Below are 22797 nucleotides of genomic sequence, written 5' to 3' on the forward strand. Positions count from 1 at the left end.
TTTTCCTCTCTCTCTCTCTCTTTTTCGCTCTCTTTCCCTGTTTTTCTCTCTATCTTTTTCTCTATCTCTCTCTCGCTCTCTCTCTCTCTCTCCCTGTCTCCCTCTGTTTCTCTCTCTGTTAAAACATCTCCAACGTCTTCTCCTTACACAATAATTGTTTCTGTCCTTGTGTATTTTAGTTGAAGACATTGAAGTGCCTCAGCCCTCCCCAGGGCAAGAGGAAGACCCAGACTCACCTCCCCAGCCAAGTAAGTACTGTATACAGTTTTATACTGTAGGACATTTTGTATTAATACTGTACTGTAATACAGTACAGTATACTGTATACAGTAGTAATGTTACAGTTGAGTATGTTTACCCTCTACTTTCCCACTGAGTACTGTACAATAGTGTATTATTATTTTTTTTATGCAGAACACCTCCATATAGTGATTGTGGAGCTGGAGAGCAGCGAATCCAGTAAACCTTTCTTTGTTTTTCTCTCGCTCTCTCACTCTCCCTCTATCTTTCTGTCCTTCCCTCTCCCCCCCCTCTCCCTTTCTCCCTCTGTCATTCGCTCTCGCCCTCTCCCCCTCTCCCTCTTTCTCTCTCTCTGTCCCTCCCACCCTCTCTCTCTCTCTCTCTCTTTCTCTCTCTCTTTCTATCTCTCTCTTTCTCTCTCCCTGTCTTTCTCTCTCGCCCTCTCTCCCTATCTCTCTCTCTTTCTCTCTCTCCCTGTCTCCCTGTGTTTCTCTCTCTCTCTCAAAACATCTCCAACATCTTCTCTCTTCTCTGTAACATACTGTACTGTCATTTTTTTCAACAGCATCACCAGAAACCGTACCCCCACCCAGCCCCAGCGACAGTTTGCATAAGTACAGTGCATTGTTCTCTCTATCTCTTTTCATTCTCTCTCTCTGTCTCTCACCCTTTTTCTTTCTCTCCTTCCCTATCCCCCTCTCTCTCGCCCTCCCTCTCTCTTTTTCTCCCTCTGTCTGTGTTTGTTTTTTGTTGTTATAGAGGCTCTGTTCAAGATTTATGGTGCGTACACATAGAGCATGGGGTCCCCTGCCATAATGTTAACAAGCCCCAATCTGGTCAGCCCAGGGCCAGAAGCCCTCAAAATGTTGGAACCCTCAAAAAATGGAGTCCCTATCGCTGCATCCTTTTTGGTGGTAATTGCAGGGGTTATGGTAAATAAAGAGTTAATATTTTTTTACAGGCAGCCTACAAGTCCTAGCAAGCTTGATCTGGCATAATGGTACTTGTAAAAACAACAAATGCCTGGTGGTGCTTGTAGTCCACCTGTCAACAAAATATTAAAATAAACACAAAGCACACACTTCCCCATTCATTTCTATGGAATGGGGAGTGCCACCCAGTGGTAAAAATAACACATACAATTGTCCCCACACAGAGCCCATTCATGTTATGCCACACAGAGCCCATTTAGATTATGACACTCAGTAGTACCCCTTATACACATTATGCCATGCAGTATTAGTGCCACTTATACATTATGCCACGCAGTTATGCCCTTTACACTATACTATAGTGCCTCTTACACATTATACCACACAGTAATGCCCTTTACAGATATGCCACATTGTAGTAGTACCCCAAATAACACATTATTCCTCACAATAGTAGTGCCGCTTACACATTATGCCCCCAAGCAACTCACCACCCCATATCCCTCCAGCAGCCTCTCACCTCTCCCTGTGTGTCATCAGCAGCCAGCAGGTGTGGATTTGGGGCCGGACGTCCAGCTTAGTAGAGCTGGCACATTGGCAGGCAGCGACAGACATGGACAGACAGCGATGGTGCAATTTGAATCTTGCACCGGTTGAGAGCCAATCAGAGATTGCAGACTGGCAGCCAATCAGGAGCCTCCACTGCTGATTGACTGCCAGTCCAATAGCTCTGACTACCTCGTGACCTGTGGCACTGTCACTCCATTACTGCCTGCCAGTGTGCCAGCTGTAATCAGCTGGCAGGCCTGCACCAAATCAACATTGCTGACATCTGGGCCCCCCTCAACAGCCCTGACTTGACCAACCCACCTTTTGTGCATGACTGGGTGCAGGGGGAGTGGCAAGCTACAGAGGCACCATAGCAGCCACACCCCTTACACCCACGGTAGTTACACTACTGTTTGCAAGCATGTTAGAAAACAATGGGGTTATTTTCAGGATCAATGGATTGGGGTTGTAATGGTTGTGCCTATACATAGAATGTTTTTTTTTTAGAAATGTACTCCTTGGGACTATGTAAGAACTATGGAGATAAAAAATGTTTTTCTATATTTTTGTTTGTCTCTCTGGAATGAATTTGGATTGCATTTTCAATATTGTATAGCTTAGTCACATAGAAAGAAACTGAGGTATGTATTATCGCAATGTGACATTAGGTAGAGGAGCAATAAAGGATAAACCAGATGTTTGACACTCAGCACATGCAGTGTGCAGGCTCCTCAAGCCAAACATGACTACTGTAGATGTATAAAAATATATTGTTTTGGGACAAATATACTTTTAGGGACTGTTTATGAACTATGGAGACTAAAACAATGTTTTATCAGAATTTCCACTGGCTTCTCAAGTCCGAAATGACTATATATATATATATATATATATATATATATATATATATATTCAAGATCTCTTTTGTAGGAAAATCCAACTATATGTGAATCTAGTAGATGGCACACCAAGCCAAATACTACATCTCATAGAGTTACTGCTCATGGTATTACTGTCTTTGATAAATTAGTTCCACTGAGCAATAACAGACATTCATGTGAGTGAAGCTGTGGGTAAACTCTAGTTTTAAATATAATCTATACCATGTCTAAAGTCCTCCTTTATTTAATATTTAATATTTTGTTAAGGTATTGGATCTTCTTTTTATACATATTGGTTAATGAATTCACAAGACACCATCACAAATTTTTTATACTATTGAAGGTTTAATATAATATATATAATAAAAAAACAATGGAAACACACAGAATGATAATTGTTTTTATTACACATTTTTCCAGTTAAGACACATTCTGTCTTTACCTGTATATCTTTGTTTCAAACATATTTTCCTGACATTTGTCAACTATTGGACATCTTTTTAGTGTATAATGAATAAAAGTCAAGTTTTAGTATGCAATGAAAACCATTTATCTGTGTGCACCATTCTGAAACAACACTTTCCTTATTCTTTTTCATGATTATTTCTGTTGTAATTTGGTTGCAACCCCAATAACAATATCAAGTATCTGATGTCCATAATACAGGGTCCAAAAGACTAAGATAACTTATAATGAATACATGAAATTTAATAATGTGTGCAGATGATTGTACTTCTACATTGCTAGGGATAGGAAGTAGAAGTAATATGACAGGAAGTAACATATATGCAATACAAAACACATGAGATCCGACATTTCCGGGATTATGATGTTTTGCCTCACTTCGAGACCCAAATTTGCTGTGAGGAATTGAGCCAAACAATACCTCGGTTTCATTTGGAACCCCCAAATATGGGTGTTTTAAGAATTCACGGAATTTGTACCACTTATCTCTAGTTTGTGGAGGTGCTTCATTGAAGTGGACAAGCATCTTAAATTGCATCGGGAGAACAGAAGACCAAAGTGATGCACCACTGTAAAACCACAGTGTTTTGTGGTGAGCATCCAGTAAGCTTTATAAATGTGGTCCAGTGATGGCTGACCTGAGATTTCTGAGATTGTATGAATTCACTATAGGTACTTACCAATATTAGAAATAACTAAATATTTAATTATTTCTCAAATATCATCCATCATAATTGTGCAACATTTAGACAATACAAGATTGCTGATTATCACAATTATACATTAAATTTCTGCATATAATTCTAAGAATTTATTTCTACTCAGAAGAGGGAATGAGGGTAAATAGCATTTATATCATTGTTATTTATTTTATCAGCTAAATTAAGTTTAAAAAAATTGCATTTAAAAATGTAATCACATAAAAGTCCTTTTTTGGTAAATTAGGATTTGCTTCCATCATTATATTTTTCTGTTTCATTTTTATATAATTTGCATTGTTTAAAAATCTTACAGTATTGACTATGTTCCAGACATAAAGTTCATTTAACTCATATATTTTTATATGTATCCTTTTCCCCTAGAATTCCCATCACTGACCTATGTTGTGGACACAAGCGGCTCAACTACTCTGTCTTTGCTACAAGAAGCCACCAGGATTTTTACTAACAGTCTTTTGGCATCATCTGACAATGTAACACAACAGTATACCTTGGTGGAATTCAATGATCCAAGTATGGAATTTTTACACTGAATAAATTACTATACACACACAGGGATACACTTATCAACTTTTACAGTTGAATGAAGTTGACACAATGGCAGGACTGGACTGCCCATCTGGCACTTCTGACAAATGTCAGAAGGCCCGATGGGCCAGTCTGGCTGCAAACCCCGGCCAAGCAGCTCCGCCTCCTAGCACTCTGCTTGGCCGCGGATACTGAAAGACGGGCCATGAGGCATGGTCACGCCCCTTTTCAGTGAGACCACGACCCTTTTGTGGTACTGTTCTGCAGAAAACAGAAGAAAGAAAATTAAGGTGCACACTTTAAGCACTAGAATATTGATAATCAAAACAGTTATAATATGGAATTTATATAAGTTCTTAGTACATTTTTGGCCAAAAATGTATGTCTAATATCCCTAATACTGACACATTATATAAATGTATCCAGGACTTACCTATAATAGTGCCCATTACAATGTGTACACTGCAATGCAAGTACCTATACAAACTTAAATCACTAAAGGACAGGAAGGAGGGGTGTTAGTCCAGGTAGAAGGAGTCTTGGCTTCCAGTTTACTCATGGCTCAGTCACCGCACTGTCACTTACCCATCCACATGTCTTTTTTAATTAAAAAAAAAAAAATTATAGTAGATTTATCAAATTACTGTATATTAAATACTGTAAATACTGTAAACAAAGTGTAAAAAATAAAATATTAGGTTAATATGCAAAAATAGGCATTTTTTGGAAAAAAAAAAAAATTTCAAATTTTTGGATTTTTTAAATTAAATGTGTTACATTTATCCCTAGTTTGTGTAGGCATCATTTTACAATATCAACACAAAAAATGATTATACCAATAAACCTCCCAGTGTCCCTTGCTCTGTACATTAATGGCACCCCATAGCATAGCAGAGTAGCTTAACAGCATGGTGTGCAGCAGAATGATGCTGGGTGTAAATTTTGTCCAGTCAATTTACCAACCAGGAGAGAATACACTCTGCCAGAGTGTATGTGATGCTAAGTGTGCTGCACAGTTGTGTGGTGTTGGTGGCAGCTAGTCCACACGTAGTAAAGCTTAATCAGTTCTTAGAAACCAAGTAGAAACAACAAGTAGATTAAAGACACAGAAAACACAGGTGTAACAGTAGTAATGATGCAGCCTGGACATTTAAGTGCACTGGTATTCTGAGTGGTAAATGCAACAGCTGATCATAGTTCATAACATCATTCAGAGGTGGTCGTTAGATGCAAGCGGTCACTCTGAATCAGGGCGGCCGCTTGCATCCTGAATGGCTGCCTCCTTGTCGATTGTTAAGCTGTGGGTTAACACCCACAGTTCTAACGACCGACATGGGTGATGGTCGCGATGGTCCAGACCATCGTGACCATCGGGGCTTATGACCAGACCCTAGGGTAGGGTCTGGGCACTCGTAAGCCCCAGGGAGCTTCCTGCTCTGTTCGAGCAGGAAGTTCCCCACTGACATCAGCAATGATGTCAGTGGGGCCACCCCTAAATGGCAAGCATTCCGACTGGAATGCCTCCATTTGGCCGGGCATGCCCCCGGCCCGCCCAGCAAATGGGCGAGCTGTCACTCAACATCGACAGCTCGCCCCATCTGCTACAAGACCCCTAATGACAGAGCGCCCATCGTTAGCCGGGTCTCACGCATGCGCACAACGGAGCCGACTCCGTCATGCGCATGCACTGTGGGGCAACATCGAGTCAGTTGTGAGTGCTCAGCGCTCACAACTGACTCTGAATGAGCTCCATAGTGTACTTGTGGTGAGCTAGTAGGCTTTGCATGGCTATTAGTTTGGGAGAGTCTCAGAGTTGCGTCTATTTGGCAATAACATTGAGAAAGACACGCCAACAGGGTCATACCTCCTGCTGAGCTATTTTGTAGAAAGATGGCTAATAACTGCAACAGCATGTACTCAACTGGACAGCATAACAGAAATACAGTTCATGTTCTGCCAAGGTTTGGGAACTTTTACACATACTCTGTATTTGAGAAAGTTCTGAAGATGGAGTTTCAATTTAATAAAGAAACATATAATAAAAGTAACGTGTTTTATATAGTAATTGTAATAATACAGCAACTGATTACAACTATTATGACTTCTGTTTTCTTCAGGTGTCGGACCCCTCCGTGCCACCTGCTCCACCACAGACTTTGTCAATTACATTAATTCGCTTTATGTCAGTGATGGTGGTGACTGTCCTGAATATGCAATGGCTGGACTGCTGCAAGCATTGGAAAATATTCCATCTGGTTCAGTGGTTGCATTAATCACAGATGCCTCAGCAAAGGATAGCAATGACAGTTACACAGTAAATCGCATATTTTCTCTTCTAGATTCTAAACAAGCAAAGGTAAGATAATTACAAATTGACAAGCTGGGACTTATGTAATAGGGTGCGATCTGGTGCTACTGTGGGAACTCCTGTGGATCTTCCCATGTTTTTAAAGTTGAAGACTGGCAGGGGTTCCTGCAGTGGCACCAGATCACACCATATAGGAAGAAACATTATCTGTGAATAAAATGTGAAAAATTGGGCGAATAATATCTATAATGTTGATATTAACAATAACATACAAAATGATCATTCTTAAGTAAATATCTGAATAACAAACAATCTTACAAATGTTTTTTTCTATTTATTATTAAGCTAGCAAAAGAGATCTAGTCGATTTCTGGTGTATGAATGAACTGTGCATATACTGTAGCAGTGTGCAGGGCCGTAACTAGGGGTGTGCAACCGATGCCACCACACAGAGCGCAAGGCTAGGGAGGCTGCACCATCGCCAGTCCACAACCATTGCTCTGCAGTGACACTACAGCAGTGAGAGATTCATTAGGAAGCTCTATTCACCGATGAAATTCTCCAATGCTGCCGGCCCCTCCCTCTCTGTGTGATGTAAAGAAATCACGCACATGACATCATGACAACGGGTGCAGAGGGGGCTTGCCAGGACAGGGCAAATCTTAGCTCTGTTACAGTGCTGGCAGTGTGTTATGTGGAAGAATTTATTTCATATATTGCTATGTGTACATGCAAGTCATTTGTTTTTAGTGTCCTTAGTGTTTCTGTTTCTTTGTATGTGAATATTATATGTATACATGTTAGATAAAAAGTAGCAAGAAAGTATGTGAGTCCTTTGGAATTACCTGGATTTCTGCATAAATTGTTCAAAAAATGTAATCTACAGTAATTTTCATCTAAGTCACAAGAATAGACAAACAGTCTGCTCTAACTAATAACACACTAAAATATAAGTTTTGATGTCTATATTGAATGTACCATCTAAACATTTACATTGCAGAGTGGCAAAATTATGTGGACCTTTGGATTTAATAACTGGTCTACTTTTGGTAGATAGAAACTCAACCAAATATTTCCGGTAGCTGAGAATCTGTACAGTGTTTAGGAGGAATTTTGGACCATTCTTCCCTGGGCTACTCTTGAAGGCTAATTTTGTTCTGTTGAAGCCATTAAGTTGTTGATTTACTTTTGTTGATTATGTGAATTTCCTAATGCATCACAAATTTCTGTTGAACTTCAAATTACACACTCCTGCAAAATGTGTAGATAAAGTTTGGAATTAATATTTCCATCAATGAAAGCAAATGGTGCAGACCTTGAGGCACCAGAGCAGCCACAAACCATGCTGCTCTCTCACCATACTATAATTTTGGTATAATGTTTTTATTTTAGTGTGCTGTGCCTTTTTTTTTCTCCACACATACAGTGCAGTGTGTTCCTTCAAACAATTCAACTTACGTTTCATCTGTCCACAGAATATTTTGTCAGAAGAGCTGTGGAACATGCAGATGCTCTTTAGCAAACACCTAAAGTGCCACAATTTTTTCACAGCACGGGATACCCCGACTTCAAGTTTGTATCACCGGAAATTTTTCCTAGACACCATACTGATTTACCAGTACCCACAGGGGTCTAGTTGATTACATTACTAGCCACATATGGATGGCAGTTTTCTGTCTAGATACAAAACATAGGGAGCATTCAGGACTCATTTGTCTCTACCTTTGCTTTCTAATTATCTATGTATTTTCTGTGGAATCTTATAACAACTATTTCAGTGTAGTCTTGTTCAGAATACCACACTATTTATCTGTTTGAAATATGCAGACTGCTATTGTAAATATTAGGTGTGTGACCTACTAGATGTGCCCAATTAACTGCATGTGTCTGATGATCTCTGCGGATTGTAGACACATGCTGTGACATCTACTATTTGATTACTACATTTCTCACACCGCCTGCATTAATAATTCTGTGGATATTCCATTTTGAAGGATTTTCCATGGACCATTATCAGATGTTGATGTGTTGGATAAGAATTATCACTCCAGTTATATTATATATAAACATTCTTTAGGAGTTCAGTCCTTCAATGGGACATTAAGGCATTTATGCTCTAAATATTGACTGTGATTTATCATTCCCACTATAATCTGTATTGTCTTTTCCGCAACCTTGAGGCATGTTTTGTGGGAGATCACAATGAATTATGTTCCTATTTAGGAGTGATTAAATGTGTTCCTAATCTAATGAGTCACAATTTTTTCAATTCACGATATAGATATGGAAATGTTTATGCAGACTTTTGATATGGTGCTTTATTGAACACAATAGATTATTTTCTCTTATTTTCTCTTATTAATGCATGGGAAACAATTACAGTCTTGCAGCTATATAATAGTGAGGCTTTGCAATAATTTATGCCTATTCTGAGATGACTATATTGTTTTGTATGTTTCATTGACTGTAACAATTTAATGTATCATTTTGGAACTGAGAAGGTATAACATTTCTGACACTGGGATAGAAACAAAATATACTGTAGCATTACCATCTCTGCATTGTATGTAAAACCTTTGGCAGTAGTTTATGACTATTGCCTAATTGTGTTCTTCTGGAATACAAACTAATTGTTAATTAATATTATTATCTGTATCTGTAGCATCAACACCTTTTCTAGTTCTCTATTAACTGCTGACTATCTCAGGTTAAGTAATTCTCTCATTGTGGGTCCAATGCTAATTGGTAAGACCTTCAACAGCAGAATTGAACACCTGAGCAACATCACTGTTACACTGTTGTTTCTAAGGGCAACCTGCCCTTCAATGATCTCTCACTCCTCATAGATGAGCTTAGGCCCAGGTGAGGAGCAGCAGAATCAGAAGTAGCAGCTTCTCTACCCTGACCATTCTTATTTTCTCCTAAAGATTATTTAATGAGTAGACAAACTGAAGTCCTGGGATTTCAGCAATCCTAGCATTATAACTATATACTGTTTAACTGTTTGATATTTTGCCCTAAATAACTAGGTAAGGGGAACTAATACCTTTTAAATTTGCACTTATGTTTTTTTACTTAACTTGACATTTTTGTATACAATGTCAGTGATATTTGTTTGGTAGCAATCTGTATATTATTCAAACCAATTGTTGGTTGTATGATTACTGTTATACACAGTGCATGTATTTACAAGAAATAGTGTGTACAGCAATTTTTTAAACTCATATTTATTAAATAATTTTTGCCTATTATGATAGAGTAATATTTTAATAATTATACATTAAAAGTTAATTTTTAATACAATCATATTACATTCTTCAGAGTGCTCACCCAACATAGTTCTTTTCTTTCTATCCTTATCTTGACACATCAAGGATGATCATGGAGTGCACAACACAGTCACACAGGCATGTTTTCTTTGTTAATGCATTGTGTGTTAGAGACTACACTGTGTTAATAAGAATAGTATGTATGATATTTTTTTGTTGTTAAAGTAGTGTATAGAACAGGTGCATTTACTTTTCATAAATACAAAAGGAATGAAAAAAGTACTCCAGGTCATCGGGACACACTTCAAATAATTTCATAAAATGTAACCTTTATTTAATACATTAAAAAGTGGAAATCAGCAAAATAGATGCACATGAAATAAGCAAAATACATCATATATAATAAATAATATATCATATATTGATCAAAAAAGAAGAAGACAAAGTATGCATCAAATACAAAGGTGTAAATGGAAAGCAAAGTGATGAAAACTGCAATAATTAGAAGTGCTAATTTTTTTTATATGTGATAATATAATGTGAAAAACACACAGGTTAAAACAGGTAGGCAGTCGGGAAGCCGGCACACCTAATCTCAACAGCCGGCTTCCTGACTGCTTTATCCCGGTGAGGGTTAAATGACAGGCATCTAAATCTAGACGCCTGTCATTTTACCGATGCTGGGAGACCAGCACCCGGCATCCTGATCGAAGTGATGCTGGGCACCGAGCGTGGACAGTTGCGGGGGGGATGGTTAGGTATAGGGCTCCCAGGGGGGACGTAGGGTAAGGCACCCCCCCAGTAGGTTAGGGTTAGGCTAGGGGGAGGGAGGGTTAGGGTTAGGCACCCCCAGGGGGGACTTAGGGTTAGGCACCCCCGGGGGACTTAGGTTTAGGTGGCAGGGAAGGGGGGGTTAGGTTTAGGCAGTTAGAGGGAGGTTTAGGGTTAGGCACTTGGGGGGAGGTTAGGGTTAGGCACCCCTAAGGGAGGGTTAGGGGGTTAGAGATATGTTAATGAATACTTACCTTCAACGATCGGGATTTCCTCCTCTGCCGGGATGCTGCTGTCAGGATTCCAACTGCCGGGCAGGGGTCCAGCAGTAAATCATACCAATTCCATTAAAACAGGAGCTTATTCCATTGAAGAGCATATACTTTCTGGACTTCAGGTTATTCTCCCATTTTTTTTTCAGCAGTGTGTTTTTGCTGCATTTCATATAAATGAATAATGTAATTACCACCATGAATGATCAGGGATCTATCTTATTTATTTTCTAAAATAAAGAATAGCTTGCAAAATTATGAATATACATGTAGTAATGTCATTAAATGTACTACTTATTAAATAAATAGTTTTAATGAAACATATTAAATCTATTCTTTCAAAGGTCTTCATTTTTGGTGCCTACCCATGTGGCAGTACATCTGATTACGATTTTCAGGTTTACAATGATATTGCTTCTCGTAGCTATGGACATGTTTTTCAAAATGTATACTCAAGCACTAAAGTAAGTAACATTTGTTTATATATTAGTTAGCTGGCAGACAAATGTACCCCATCATTTCCTCTCCCCACCATCAGCATAAGTGCACAGATACAACATAAAAAATTATTATTAAAAGAAATGATACATTGAGAGTGTTTCTGTGTTGAATCCCACTCAACTGGTTTTCTACAGTTTTATTGAACAAAGATTATATGGCAAAAATATAGGATAAAAATCTTTTTGATGGCACTACTTGTATCCTATATTTTTGTATATTGTTCACTCAGGTCAGGGGTAGACCTATTAATTGTCTTTTAGGCTGCTTTCTTGTTTTTTGCGCTGATTCATTCCCTATATATATATATATATATATATATATATATATATAACCTTTGCTAAAAGATTATATTTCAACCACAGGTTCCAGGTGGCTGGGTCAAGAGTAAGTATATTCATATAATGTTTTTACAATCCTAATAAAACATTAGGAAGGGAAGAAAAAGGGGTTCTCCCATTCTCCTTTGCCTCACAGTAATTGATGTAAAATTTTTTGCCTTTCTAATGCTGGGCATACACTATACAATTATTTGTCAGATATCTGTCCAATCTGGCTGGATGGAATGAAAACCTGGTAAATGTATGGGAGCAAATGACAGTTGAGCATATGGTCTTAAAACCTGGAAAATGGGCAAAAACGATTGTTCAAACTGGTTAAATTCATGTGTTTTAACCAATTTGTCTGAACAACATTTTTGTCTGTTTTCCAGTGTGTGTGAGCAAATTGTCGATTTTCATTTGCTCCCATACATTACCAGATTTTCATTCAAACCAGCCAGATTGGACAGATATCTGACAGATAATTGTATAGTGTATGCAAGCATAACTAATGGCAAGGAAAACCTCAGAACCATGGTGAGAAGAACATAACTCATATGGCATCCAATTGTCTATGAAAAATTAAAAATATTGTCCCACAATAATCAAAAATTAAAATTCCAAAGTGCTGGCATTAAACTTATCAAAAACAAAATTTTTTGGGTGAATTTAAAACCCTTGATTTTTATATATAGATGTATTTGGAGAGGCTGCAATCACTCACTCATCCATATGGCAGAATGCACGGCACACAAAAGTCTATTTCTATGTGCTAAAAAAAGCCATCACATCCTATTGTATTTTATAGATGTAATGTTTATAAAAAGTTTTAAAAAACATTGTGTAAAACATAAATCCACTGATAAGTGGTAATTACAGGAATGACAGCATAGTTGTAAGCATATATGATCAAATACTTATTAATCACAGTTACTGTATAAGCTTGGTCATAGTGGGAGGCATAAAAGCGTGTCACAACACAAATAAACCCCAGCGCTTATCCATAACTAGTGTTAGTAAGAAGAAATGTAACAGCAGCCAGAGAACAACAAGTGAGGTATGCCAGTCCTCACAATTAGAAAGGTATAGAGCAAAGCACACTTAGAACATTATACAAGCACTACATATTTAATAAAAATATAAATGTTTATTTATTAAAAATAATATATACTTAAGAAATTAATTACTCCCAGGAGGATACAATAAAAAAATGATAAACAATTATGTGTACCTAGTGACACTCTCACAGGAAATCAATAAAAGCAGTATCACATTAAAATGTTGCACTACAATCTATAAACATTGTGTAAACTTCAGTCAACAAAAGACACATTGTTAATAAAAATCCATACAGCATAGTAAGTTCTCCAGCATTTAAATAACAGAAACAATAAGCAATAATTTGCTAATAAATAATTAACCGTATTCAACTTGCTTATGTAGATAATTCAGAATCCAATAGTAGTGTTAGAGAACTTGAAATAACAGCTATATCTAACCATGTTGGCCACAAAAAGACAGTATAAGTGCACCCGCTCTGTTATAGTGATGTTTAGTGGCTGCTCCTTTAAAGCCTTACTCACGCAAGAGAGTCCTCCGGTTCCAGCCACATCCAATGTTATATAGGCGGATAGTAGCCATAGGAATGTATCAGCGTCAGATGGGGGCCCTTTCCACTGCATAAAAATTAGGCAGCAGCCAGCTGGTAGAGCCCTGGTGTGTATGACAGTCACACTGCAGAGTCATATCAGTGTCAGGGTAGGAGTATACTACACCGTAATGAAGCAGGCAAAAGGGGAGAGGGTTGGATCACCAGGTCGAGTGACCCAGCAATCCAACCCAGGTAAATAGCAGGGTTTACACGGGTGTAGCCCATGAAACCCTGCTGTGAGAACAGCGCACTCTGGGTCACGATGACCTGGAGTGCGCTGCAAGCCGGCCGATTGGTCCGGCTTCAGTGTCGCTTGGAGATGACATCATCTACAAGCGTCCACTTTCTCGCCGGGAAAGCCAGGTCTATGCAGACCCGACTCCGGTGTGAGCAGCGCCGACTCGGGAATATCGTGAGTCGGCGCCAGCTAAATTCCGGGTCTGATCCGCATAGGAACTCTGTTCCAACTCTGGGTCAGACCCAGAATTTTGGTGGAAAAGGGGTATTAGTCAGTACAGAGAGGTAGAGAGGAAAAGTGTAATCCAGCAGTCAATAGCAATGGTTGAATAGGGAGGCATAAAGTCAGCAACAAACTGCAATGATGGCCTTTTCAAGAAGCAGGTGTAAAAGTCATCATAGGTACGGTAAAACGCGTTGAAGATAATCCCAAACTAGGAAGGAAGAAACATGATGACCGCTTTAAAAAAATCTGAGAGAAAATGGATCTACATCCTAAAAACTCTAAAAGCACATGGTCTGAATATAGAAAGTGAATTAAATGCATTTCTAACATATCAGTTGTATATTATACAAGCAACATAACAAGGCACTTAAAAGAATAAATAAAAAACAAGGCATGAAAGAAACACTTTTAATATTTTTATTCCATCATATACTAATGGGCAATCTGACATGAGCTACCTGCAGATATATTTTTTATATTTTTTATTTTGTATTTCTTTAAGCGCTGACCTTATTTTATTTCTTTTTTGTGTATTAGATAGAATGTTCATTTAGGAAATAAACCAATTTAGATATGAGTACATTTTTTGTGAGTCTTATTACATATATTTCTATATCAATGATCACTAATATCTCACAACACACCACAGTATGTATGAAAGCAGTTAACGTAGAGAAGAATTACTTTTCTCTAGATTATCTGTAAACCTCTGATGATTTTGCCATTACCAAATTGTATAAAGACTGAAAATCATCCAGACGTTATTAAAAATTATAACTGCACTTTTGTGGCTTATCGTTTTTTTCACATTACCTGCTGGCATCCCCGGGATCTCAGGCTGCGCACAAAATCTTGCAATGTTTGCAAGATCTCACATGTGCACAGTGGGGCTGGCCAGGTGAGACATAGCACTTTAGCACTAGGTAGATGTACTGTGGGTCTTGCATGGATCACCAGAGGGGGGAGTTAATACATCTCTGCTTCCTGTTTTGCCTCGATAGCGGCATGATAAGAGGAGTTTTAGTAAATTTCCCCCTAAGTGACAATAGTTGGATAATGCTGCATGTTTCATCTACCACATAAGGTCAGCACCAAGATTTCTTACAAATTCCTATAAAGGACCAGTCTCTACTGCAAATAAATCAAGCAAATAATTCCACAGAGCATCTATACATAGGAATGTACTGCACTCATATTTAATATTACTTGTTGATACAAATGAATTCATAAAACCACAAGTTGATTCTACACTTGGCATTGAGTGAATAGACCAGTTAGCCTTACCTATCCTACCAACAATCTCAGTATTTACGCAAGACCAAGCATCAGAATAGAAAAAAAAACAAATAGGGGCAAATGTAATAGGGTGAGAGTTTAGAAAATGTGAGAGTTTAGCAGTAATCTCTCACACTATTACATTGTGCATGTTGTATTTTCAAATTGGGAAAACATCTGGATGAGAGTTTAAATCTCAAGAGTTTTTTGAGTCTGAAAAACGTGAATTTGCATGTTCTCGGACTCTATTATAGTTGGTGAGTTTAGGAAATGTGAGAGTAAAGTCTCACACTTTTTATGTTCCATGAACATTGGTGCTCTAGGCACATGCTGTGACACTTTGTACTTGTGTGACCAGCATGTGCCTAGAGCACCAGGGCTGGTATAGGTTTCACATGTTCTGCTAGTGCTTAGCACTCTAATTACATGAAGGTTTAATGCCTTGAATGGATTAGTTCCCACCTGACCCCAATAACTACTGCCTGTTGTTCACCTGTGGGTTGCAAGAGTATCAGGTCTTTTCTTGATGACAGTCATTTGGCTCAGCAGATACTGTACAGGCTCCATCTCTGGTAATCATCTGTGTATCTGTGTATTCCCTCTGCTGCCTCAGACTCTGTTCCTGTATTCTTCACCTGGTGATTCTTGATCTTGGCCATTTAAGGACTCTTCCTGGCTGCCTCTGGTGATTACTGATCTGGTCCATTGCCTGGCCCTGCTCATTTGCCTCTCATATTTGCTCTCTTGGCTGTGAACTTGACCTCTCTTGTGCCAGTGTTTGTGTATGGCTGTATACTGCCTCAGCATTCCTTTGGTATAGATATACCTTCTATTCTGTTATTTGACTTTGTAGTGCTGATTACTCTGCCTAGAGTTTCCATAAACTACTGGACATTACAGCATTTCTGTGTGTTTAGTTTTATAGTCTTAGGGGTCTATTTACTAAGCCTTGGAGGGAGATAAGGTGAACGGAGATAAAGTTCCAACCAATCAGCTCCTAACTGCCATGTCACAGGTGTTTGAAAAATTGCAGTTAGGAGCTGATTTATCTCCATTCACTTTATCTCCACCCAAGGCTTAGTAAATAGACCCATAGTTTCACATTCCTTGTTACATTTGTTTTTTGGCTAATGCAATAGTATACTATGATTTTGCAAGTACTGTATACTATTGTTAGTCAGCATTGTTGTTCTTGTTATTTTTGTTATAACTCCTTAGATGCCTCACACCTGCAGTGCCTCTTACTGCATTATGGTTTTGTCAACTGCTTAGAATAGTTTTGCTTTAGTCATAGAATAGTTTATATTTGGTTAGGCAAGTTAGCTCAGGTAGATATGGTAAGTCCAAGATAAGTTTAGCTTTGGTTAAGTAGTTTAGCCAAGGTAGAAAGTCTTAGATCAGTTTAGCTCTCCGTTAGGCAGTTTAGCCTAGGTAAATACGTTTTAGATCAGTTTAGCTTTGGTTAGGCAGATTAGAGCAGGTAGATAAATTTAAGTTAGATCAGTATAGCTTTGGATAGGAAGATTAGAGAAGGCAGATAAGTCTTAAATTAGATGAGTTTAGCTTTGGTTAGGCAGATTAGAGCAGATAGATAAGTCTTACTGTAGATCAGTTTAGCTTTGGTTAGGCTGATTAGAGCAGATAGATACATCTTAGATCAGTTTAGCTTTGGTTAGGCAGATTAGAGCAGATAGATAAGTCTTACTGTAGATCAGTTTAGCTTTAGTTAGGCAGATAAAAGCTGGTAGATACATCTTAGATCAGTTTAGCTTTGGTTAGGCAGATTAGAGCAGATATATAAGTCTTACTGTAGATCAGTTTAGCTTTAGTTAGGCAGATAAGAGCTGGTAGATACATATTAGATCAGTTTAGCTTTGGTTAGGCAGACTAGAGCAGATATATAACTCTTACTGTAGATCAGTTTAGCTTTAGTTAGGCAGATAAGAGCTGGTAGATGTCTTATAATAATTTAACTTCTGTTTGACAGTTTAGATAGGGTTATTTGTATGCACTGCTGTGTCATTCTGCATTGTGTATTGTAGCGCATTCAACGATTTGAAATGTTACTCCTTACCAATAACCTAATAAAGGAGCTGTGACATGGTCAATAAAGCAGCCAAGTACATTCTGCCTCTTGTCAGGCTCTTGTGGATACATTCCCTGGCTTATTATCCACATCCTATAGTAGGAGGTTGTTCACTATTATAAATAAACATATTGTTTTAGTGTAAAACATCTCTGGTTGTGACACACAGCTTCAATAAATACAGCCATGACTTGGACAACAACCATTTATGTACCTCTATGTATGTTTTATCACTGCACCCATGGGACCCATTGTACAGCTCTTACCATTATGTATATGTATTGTTACAGCACTTACATTGGGGGTCATTCAGACCCGGTCGCAAGCACCGATGTGCTTGCAACCGGGTCAATGGGTAGCCCTGCATGTGTGCAGCAGAAACACTGTGCGTGCGCAAGCCCCAGAGCAAGAGAGAAACTCTCTCACTCCGGAGCTCGCTACAAAAGGGGCGGCTGTCGATGTTGATCGACAGCTCGCCCTGTTTTGTAGGTGAAAAGGGGTGGTGGTTTCCAAAATGGAGGCGTTCCTTAAGGAATGCCTACCGTTTTGTGGGCAGCCGCACTGACATCATCAGTGATGTTAGTAGGGAGCTTCCTGCTCCATCAGAGCAGAAAGCTCCCTGGGGTTTGCAGTTGCCGAGACCCAACCTTAGGGTCTCAACGCAAGCCCTGATGGTCGCGATGGTGATCACCATTGCGACCATCAACTTGGTCGGTCGTTAAGCTGTGGGTGGCCGCACTTTAAAAATGAAGCAGCCGCCCTCATTCAGAGAGAGCGATCGCTTCTTGTGACCGCCTCTGAATGAGGTCCATAGTTTTAAAATAAAACCTGATGTTTCCTGAGCTATATAACTAATGTATATCACTCTATGTTAGGTAGACCTAGTCTAATTGATAATCAATTTAACTTACATAATTTATTTTGTACAATTGATCATATTATGATTATTATTAAATATTTTTTATTAAAGTGACCAATCCATTCACTTTTACATATTTTTATGCTAACAATTAATATTTTTCTGAGTTCAAACCTCCAAACATTGAAAACTTCAAATAAAGACATATAAATTCAAATATACAGTAGTTTTGAATCTTGACATAATGTAGCAGCAATGCTAATTTATAACTACTATCAGCTGAAGGAATCATAGCACAAGCAGCCAAAAGCAGCCAATCAGATGCTACTAGACCATGCTTATGGTATCATCATCATCATCATGTATCCTTATACCAGGCCTCTAATACCCACAACAAATACATTGAATAAGTAATGTATCTGTAGATACACCAGGTTGCATCTACAGGGGGCATATTATGCTAACATAAACTGTTCTCAATTTACACTTGCACTCTCTTATACAAACTGTTCAAACCTTCTGTGTTTATAGGTGTCCAAGCAGATGGCAATACTATTTTGTCAGAATACTGGGGTTCATTATTGTATGTGGAAAATCCTAGCATTGGACTTTGGACAATCAGTGTATATGCAGGAGGTTCTTATTCTTTACGTGTTTTGGGATTCACAGGTACTTTACAAAAACAGATTAATTAAGTTAAGTATCAATTGTGAAAGTCACAGAATAACTATGATTTTTTTATTATTGGAATCCAGGAACCTGTTAATTTCTTTTTGAGATAAATAATAGATTTAGATAATATTTTTTCAGTTTGACATAAAATTAGAAATAAACTGCACAGTATGCATAGTTTTTTAAGTATTATTATTATTATTATTATTATTATTATTATTAATAATAATATTTCCCTTAATAAATGATGATTTTCCCAAATTGGTTCTGTACAGGGTTCTGTCTGAAATAGTCAAATGGAAGGGAAAGGGAAAAGGGAAAATTGACGCACTGACCTGTAGTAATATAGGTATAACTGATCACACATATGACCACTGTTCCCTATTCATATAAAGAATATAATATATCGAGTAGTGGAGGTGCTCACTAGAGTAAAAACTGGGTTTGAAAAAAGAAGAAAAGAACTCTATTTTGTGAGCACTCTTATGGAATATGAATTAATTAAAACATAACTTTTAATAATTCACACTAATATATCTATGACAAAAAATGAAAGATAGACATACAACATTTAACATGAAAGCACCCAAAAAATTAGGTTAGTAGGGAGGTCTGTAGGTATATGCTAATTAAGAAAAGCATCATGTCTCATAAACGACCTCTTTAATCGATATTTAATGCATTGGGTGGTAAATAAGAAACATAGTCATATACTTCAAATATATTATTCATCAAACAAGCGGCGAACATCTAAAGCAACATAATAAACATATAATACTTCAATTGTATTAATGAAATCACACCAGTATGTATAGCATATTACCTAAAAAAATGAAGTAACAGGACGGTCAGGGTCAAGATTAATCCACCTGTAATTCTACTTCCCCTCACTTAGCAGAGGCTATCAATGAGGGGTGAGAGATCATCTGGTGGCAATGTAACCCCTGGAAACAACAGCGTAACCGCAATGTTACTCACTATTTCGCTTCTGCTGTCAAGGGTCTTACATAATGCATAGGACCCTTAATGAGAGAGTTACTCTAAATGAAATTGTCATCCGTTAATAGAGTAGATAGTCAGAAGAGTGAGTAACCTATCATAGTTGAATACTATTGAAACATAACCTCAATTGTTTAAACAAAATGACATAAAAATTCCCGTCCTGTACTCACTAGAATCATATGGTCTTGAGTATTTTTAAGGATAATGAGTTGGTATATAGAGTCCTTTAATAATAAGGCCTTACACAAACAAAATATATTGGAAGTATGGGTAAAAAAATTATGATAAGCCTTGTTGTTAATTTTACACCCGGACTGATAATCTATATATAAGGATAGTTGATACCGAAAAAGATGCTGACATTCAGATATACAAAAGTTAACTGTTTTTAGTACACTTGGACTCATAACAATAGTACAGAAAGTTTTTTTATCATATGTGGATGTCAATTATGTAATATTCACACATGCAATGCTACAACGGAGTAGCATTTACTGCCTTCTGATTAAAGAATTGGTTATTTACAGTGTTTGACCCTTATTAGGACAATCAAGTAAAAAAATGTAAAATAAATAATAATGCCACATGAAATACAAAAAATTAAATGAAAATGCCTTAAATAGGGCAGTTTTCCATTGATTGGGTGCCCTGACACTGCTCCATTTATGATTCCACCACCTTCTACAGGTGGGATGTGTGTCACACTGTATACGTGAACATATGTACATTGGAATAATTATATTCTCTTCAATTTACTGCTATAAGTGATGCAATATTGGTTTAGTGCGTTGGCTTATCTATTTAGTTGGTTATAATGTGTCAGGGCACCCAATTATTATTTTAATTATATTTCACAAAACAAGGTTTTAATATATACCAATAAAGGTTATATTTTATTTTTTATTTGTATTTATTTGTATTTTTATTTGTATTTGTGCACCTACAAATGACATTCTGCTTTCTCATCTCTTTTGAGATATTGACTTGCTTTTCTTAATTAGCATATACCTACAGACCTCCCTACTAACCTAATTTTTTGGGTGCTTTCATGTTAAATGTTGTATGTCTATCTTTCAATTTTTGTCATAGATATATTAGTGTGTATTATTAAAAGTTATGTTTTAATTAATTCATATTCCATAAGAGTGCTCATAAAATAGAGTTTTTTTCTGTCTGAAATACTCTTTTGGAATGCCCATAGCTGTCAGAAACGCAGCCCGCTACTAACCTTACATATTGATTCCACCTTTAATTCTACACTTTGAAAAGTATTCTCCTACTTTTCCCATTACTAGAACTATGGGTTATATTTACTAAAGTGCTGGTTTTAAGAAATGGACATGATGCCCATAGCAACCAGATTCTGTTTTTTATCGAAGGTGCTAGATAAATGATAAGTAGAGTCTGATTGGTTGCTATGGGCAACACTTCCACTTCTAAAAACTCACACTTTAGTAAATATACCCCTATGAGAAGCTTACATGTAAATCCCACTTTTTTTCTAGTCTCTATAACTAAAATTATTGAACTACAGTATAGTGCAAAATAAATAAAATGTTCAATTCCTCCCAGATTAATTCAATTTATCATATATGAGAATAATAGGAACAGCACTTTGCATTTTTAAAAAGGTAATTTTTTGTACATTTTGGAGAGTGAGAAATGATAGATGATTTTAAAACCAGCAACGTAAAAATAACTAATTTTCCGTGAATACGTTCTTTACAGGGAGTCAGAGCAGAGCTGGTAATGACCAGTGTATTGCCCTAGGCAAGTTTCAGTTAGTTCCCATTAAATTATATTGTGCATGGAATGGCGTGATGACTGGTTCCCTCTTGAGGCAATGGCACCGTATTTATTTGTCTATATGACTTATGCTCAGTGCTGGCTCTGAGGCAGAGCTCTTCCAGTGGTGGATGGGAAGGATGAGGGTCACCATTATTGCTCTTGAAATTACTTTTTTTCTGTTCTCTCTTCTTTTTTTTTTTTAGATAACAACAACATTACATCAAGTAAGTTTTTGACATTACATCTTTTAAAGTTGAACAAATAAAAACAAAAGATATGTAATTTAAGATAAATTAATACAGATTAGTATTATTTTACATCTTCAGTGGGGCTCCATTCAATGGATGCATGTACACATTTCATACTCTATTAAAACTCTGGTAGTAATTGGGTTGCTAATCATTTGACTGCAGAAATAATTTTATTTCATTATAAAATTATATTTGACTCCTTAAAAATACTACTTACATTTGTTTTGGATTACTGGCAACTGACACTTTGCTTGAGATGTATCTGTATTCCTAAATTACCTCTGTTATTCAGTCTTGTTTTATGGTTGTATTGCTTCTCTGTACCTTAAGATTGTCATCTTAATTAATATTGTGGCATATAGCACCACTATTGTTTCATCTGGAAAACAAATAAAACAGAATTAAAAAAAAAATATATATATATATATATATATATATATATATATATATATACTGTATGTTTAACAAATAAATACTAAACATACTAATTTTTTATCCTTATAAATTTAATACATGTACATTCACAAGCTCCCCAGCCCACTTTTCAATAGCTATCAGAACTATGGGGTACAATGACAGTGACCTCTGTAGTTCTAGAGTATTCACCTCCACTGATGCTGCACTATATCCTCTCTCTACTGTACTTTGACAGCAATGGTAAGAGGAGATGGAAAAGCATTGTGTTAGTCTCTAATACAGGTTCGAATTGTCCAGAGCTTTGACTCTATCCAATCAGCACCTGTAATAGAAATATTTCAAACACAGAACAGGTGCTTTGTTAAGCCTCCTGAGTTGTAGATGTGGAAGCAGACCAAGAGCCATCTGAATTAAAGTGGGACCCCACATGTCTGCTAAATGGCAGGAGAGGGTCTGGTGACTATAAATTCTTTATTTGTGACCAAATAAATAATTTAAATTGTAGTGTGATTGTTTCCCAAAACAATATAACTTGCCTTTACATAGCATTACATCCATATAACATACAGTAGATGACACTG

General features: G+C 37.2%; 1 protein-coding gene across 1 annotated transcript in view; it reads left to right on the plus strand.

The window, feature by feature from the left end:
- The window catches only part of LOC148538919 (pancreatic secretory granule membrane major glycoprotein GP2-like), a 188314-nt gene that overhangs the window by 29399 nt on the left and 136118 nt on the right, over nucleotides 1-22797 (plus strand). The window contains exons 2-4 of the mRNA XM_088452095.1: nucleotides 4150-4299; nucleotides 6432-6670; nucleotides 11279-11423. Coding sequence (XP_088308221.1) covers nucleotides 4150-4299; nucleotides 6432-6670; nucleotides 11279-11423 — 534 coding nt within the window. The remainder of the gene's footprint in view (nucleotides 1-4149; nucleotides 4300-6431; nucleotides 6671-11278; nucleotides 11424-22797) is intronic.

This window comes from Taudactylus pleione, unplaced genomic scaffold (genome assembly GCF_031769625.1).
Source record: "Taudactylus pleione unplaced genomic scaffold, aTauple2 ptg000032l, whole genome shotgun sequence".
Classification (NCBI taxonomy): domain Eukaryota; kingdom Metazoa; phylum Chordata; class Amphibia; order Anura; family Myobatrachidae; genus Taudactylus; species Taudactylus pleione.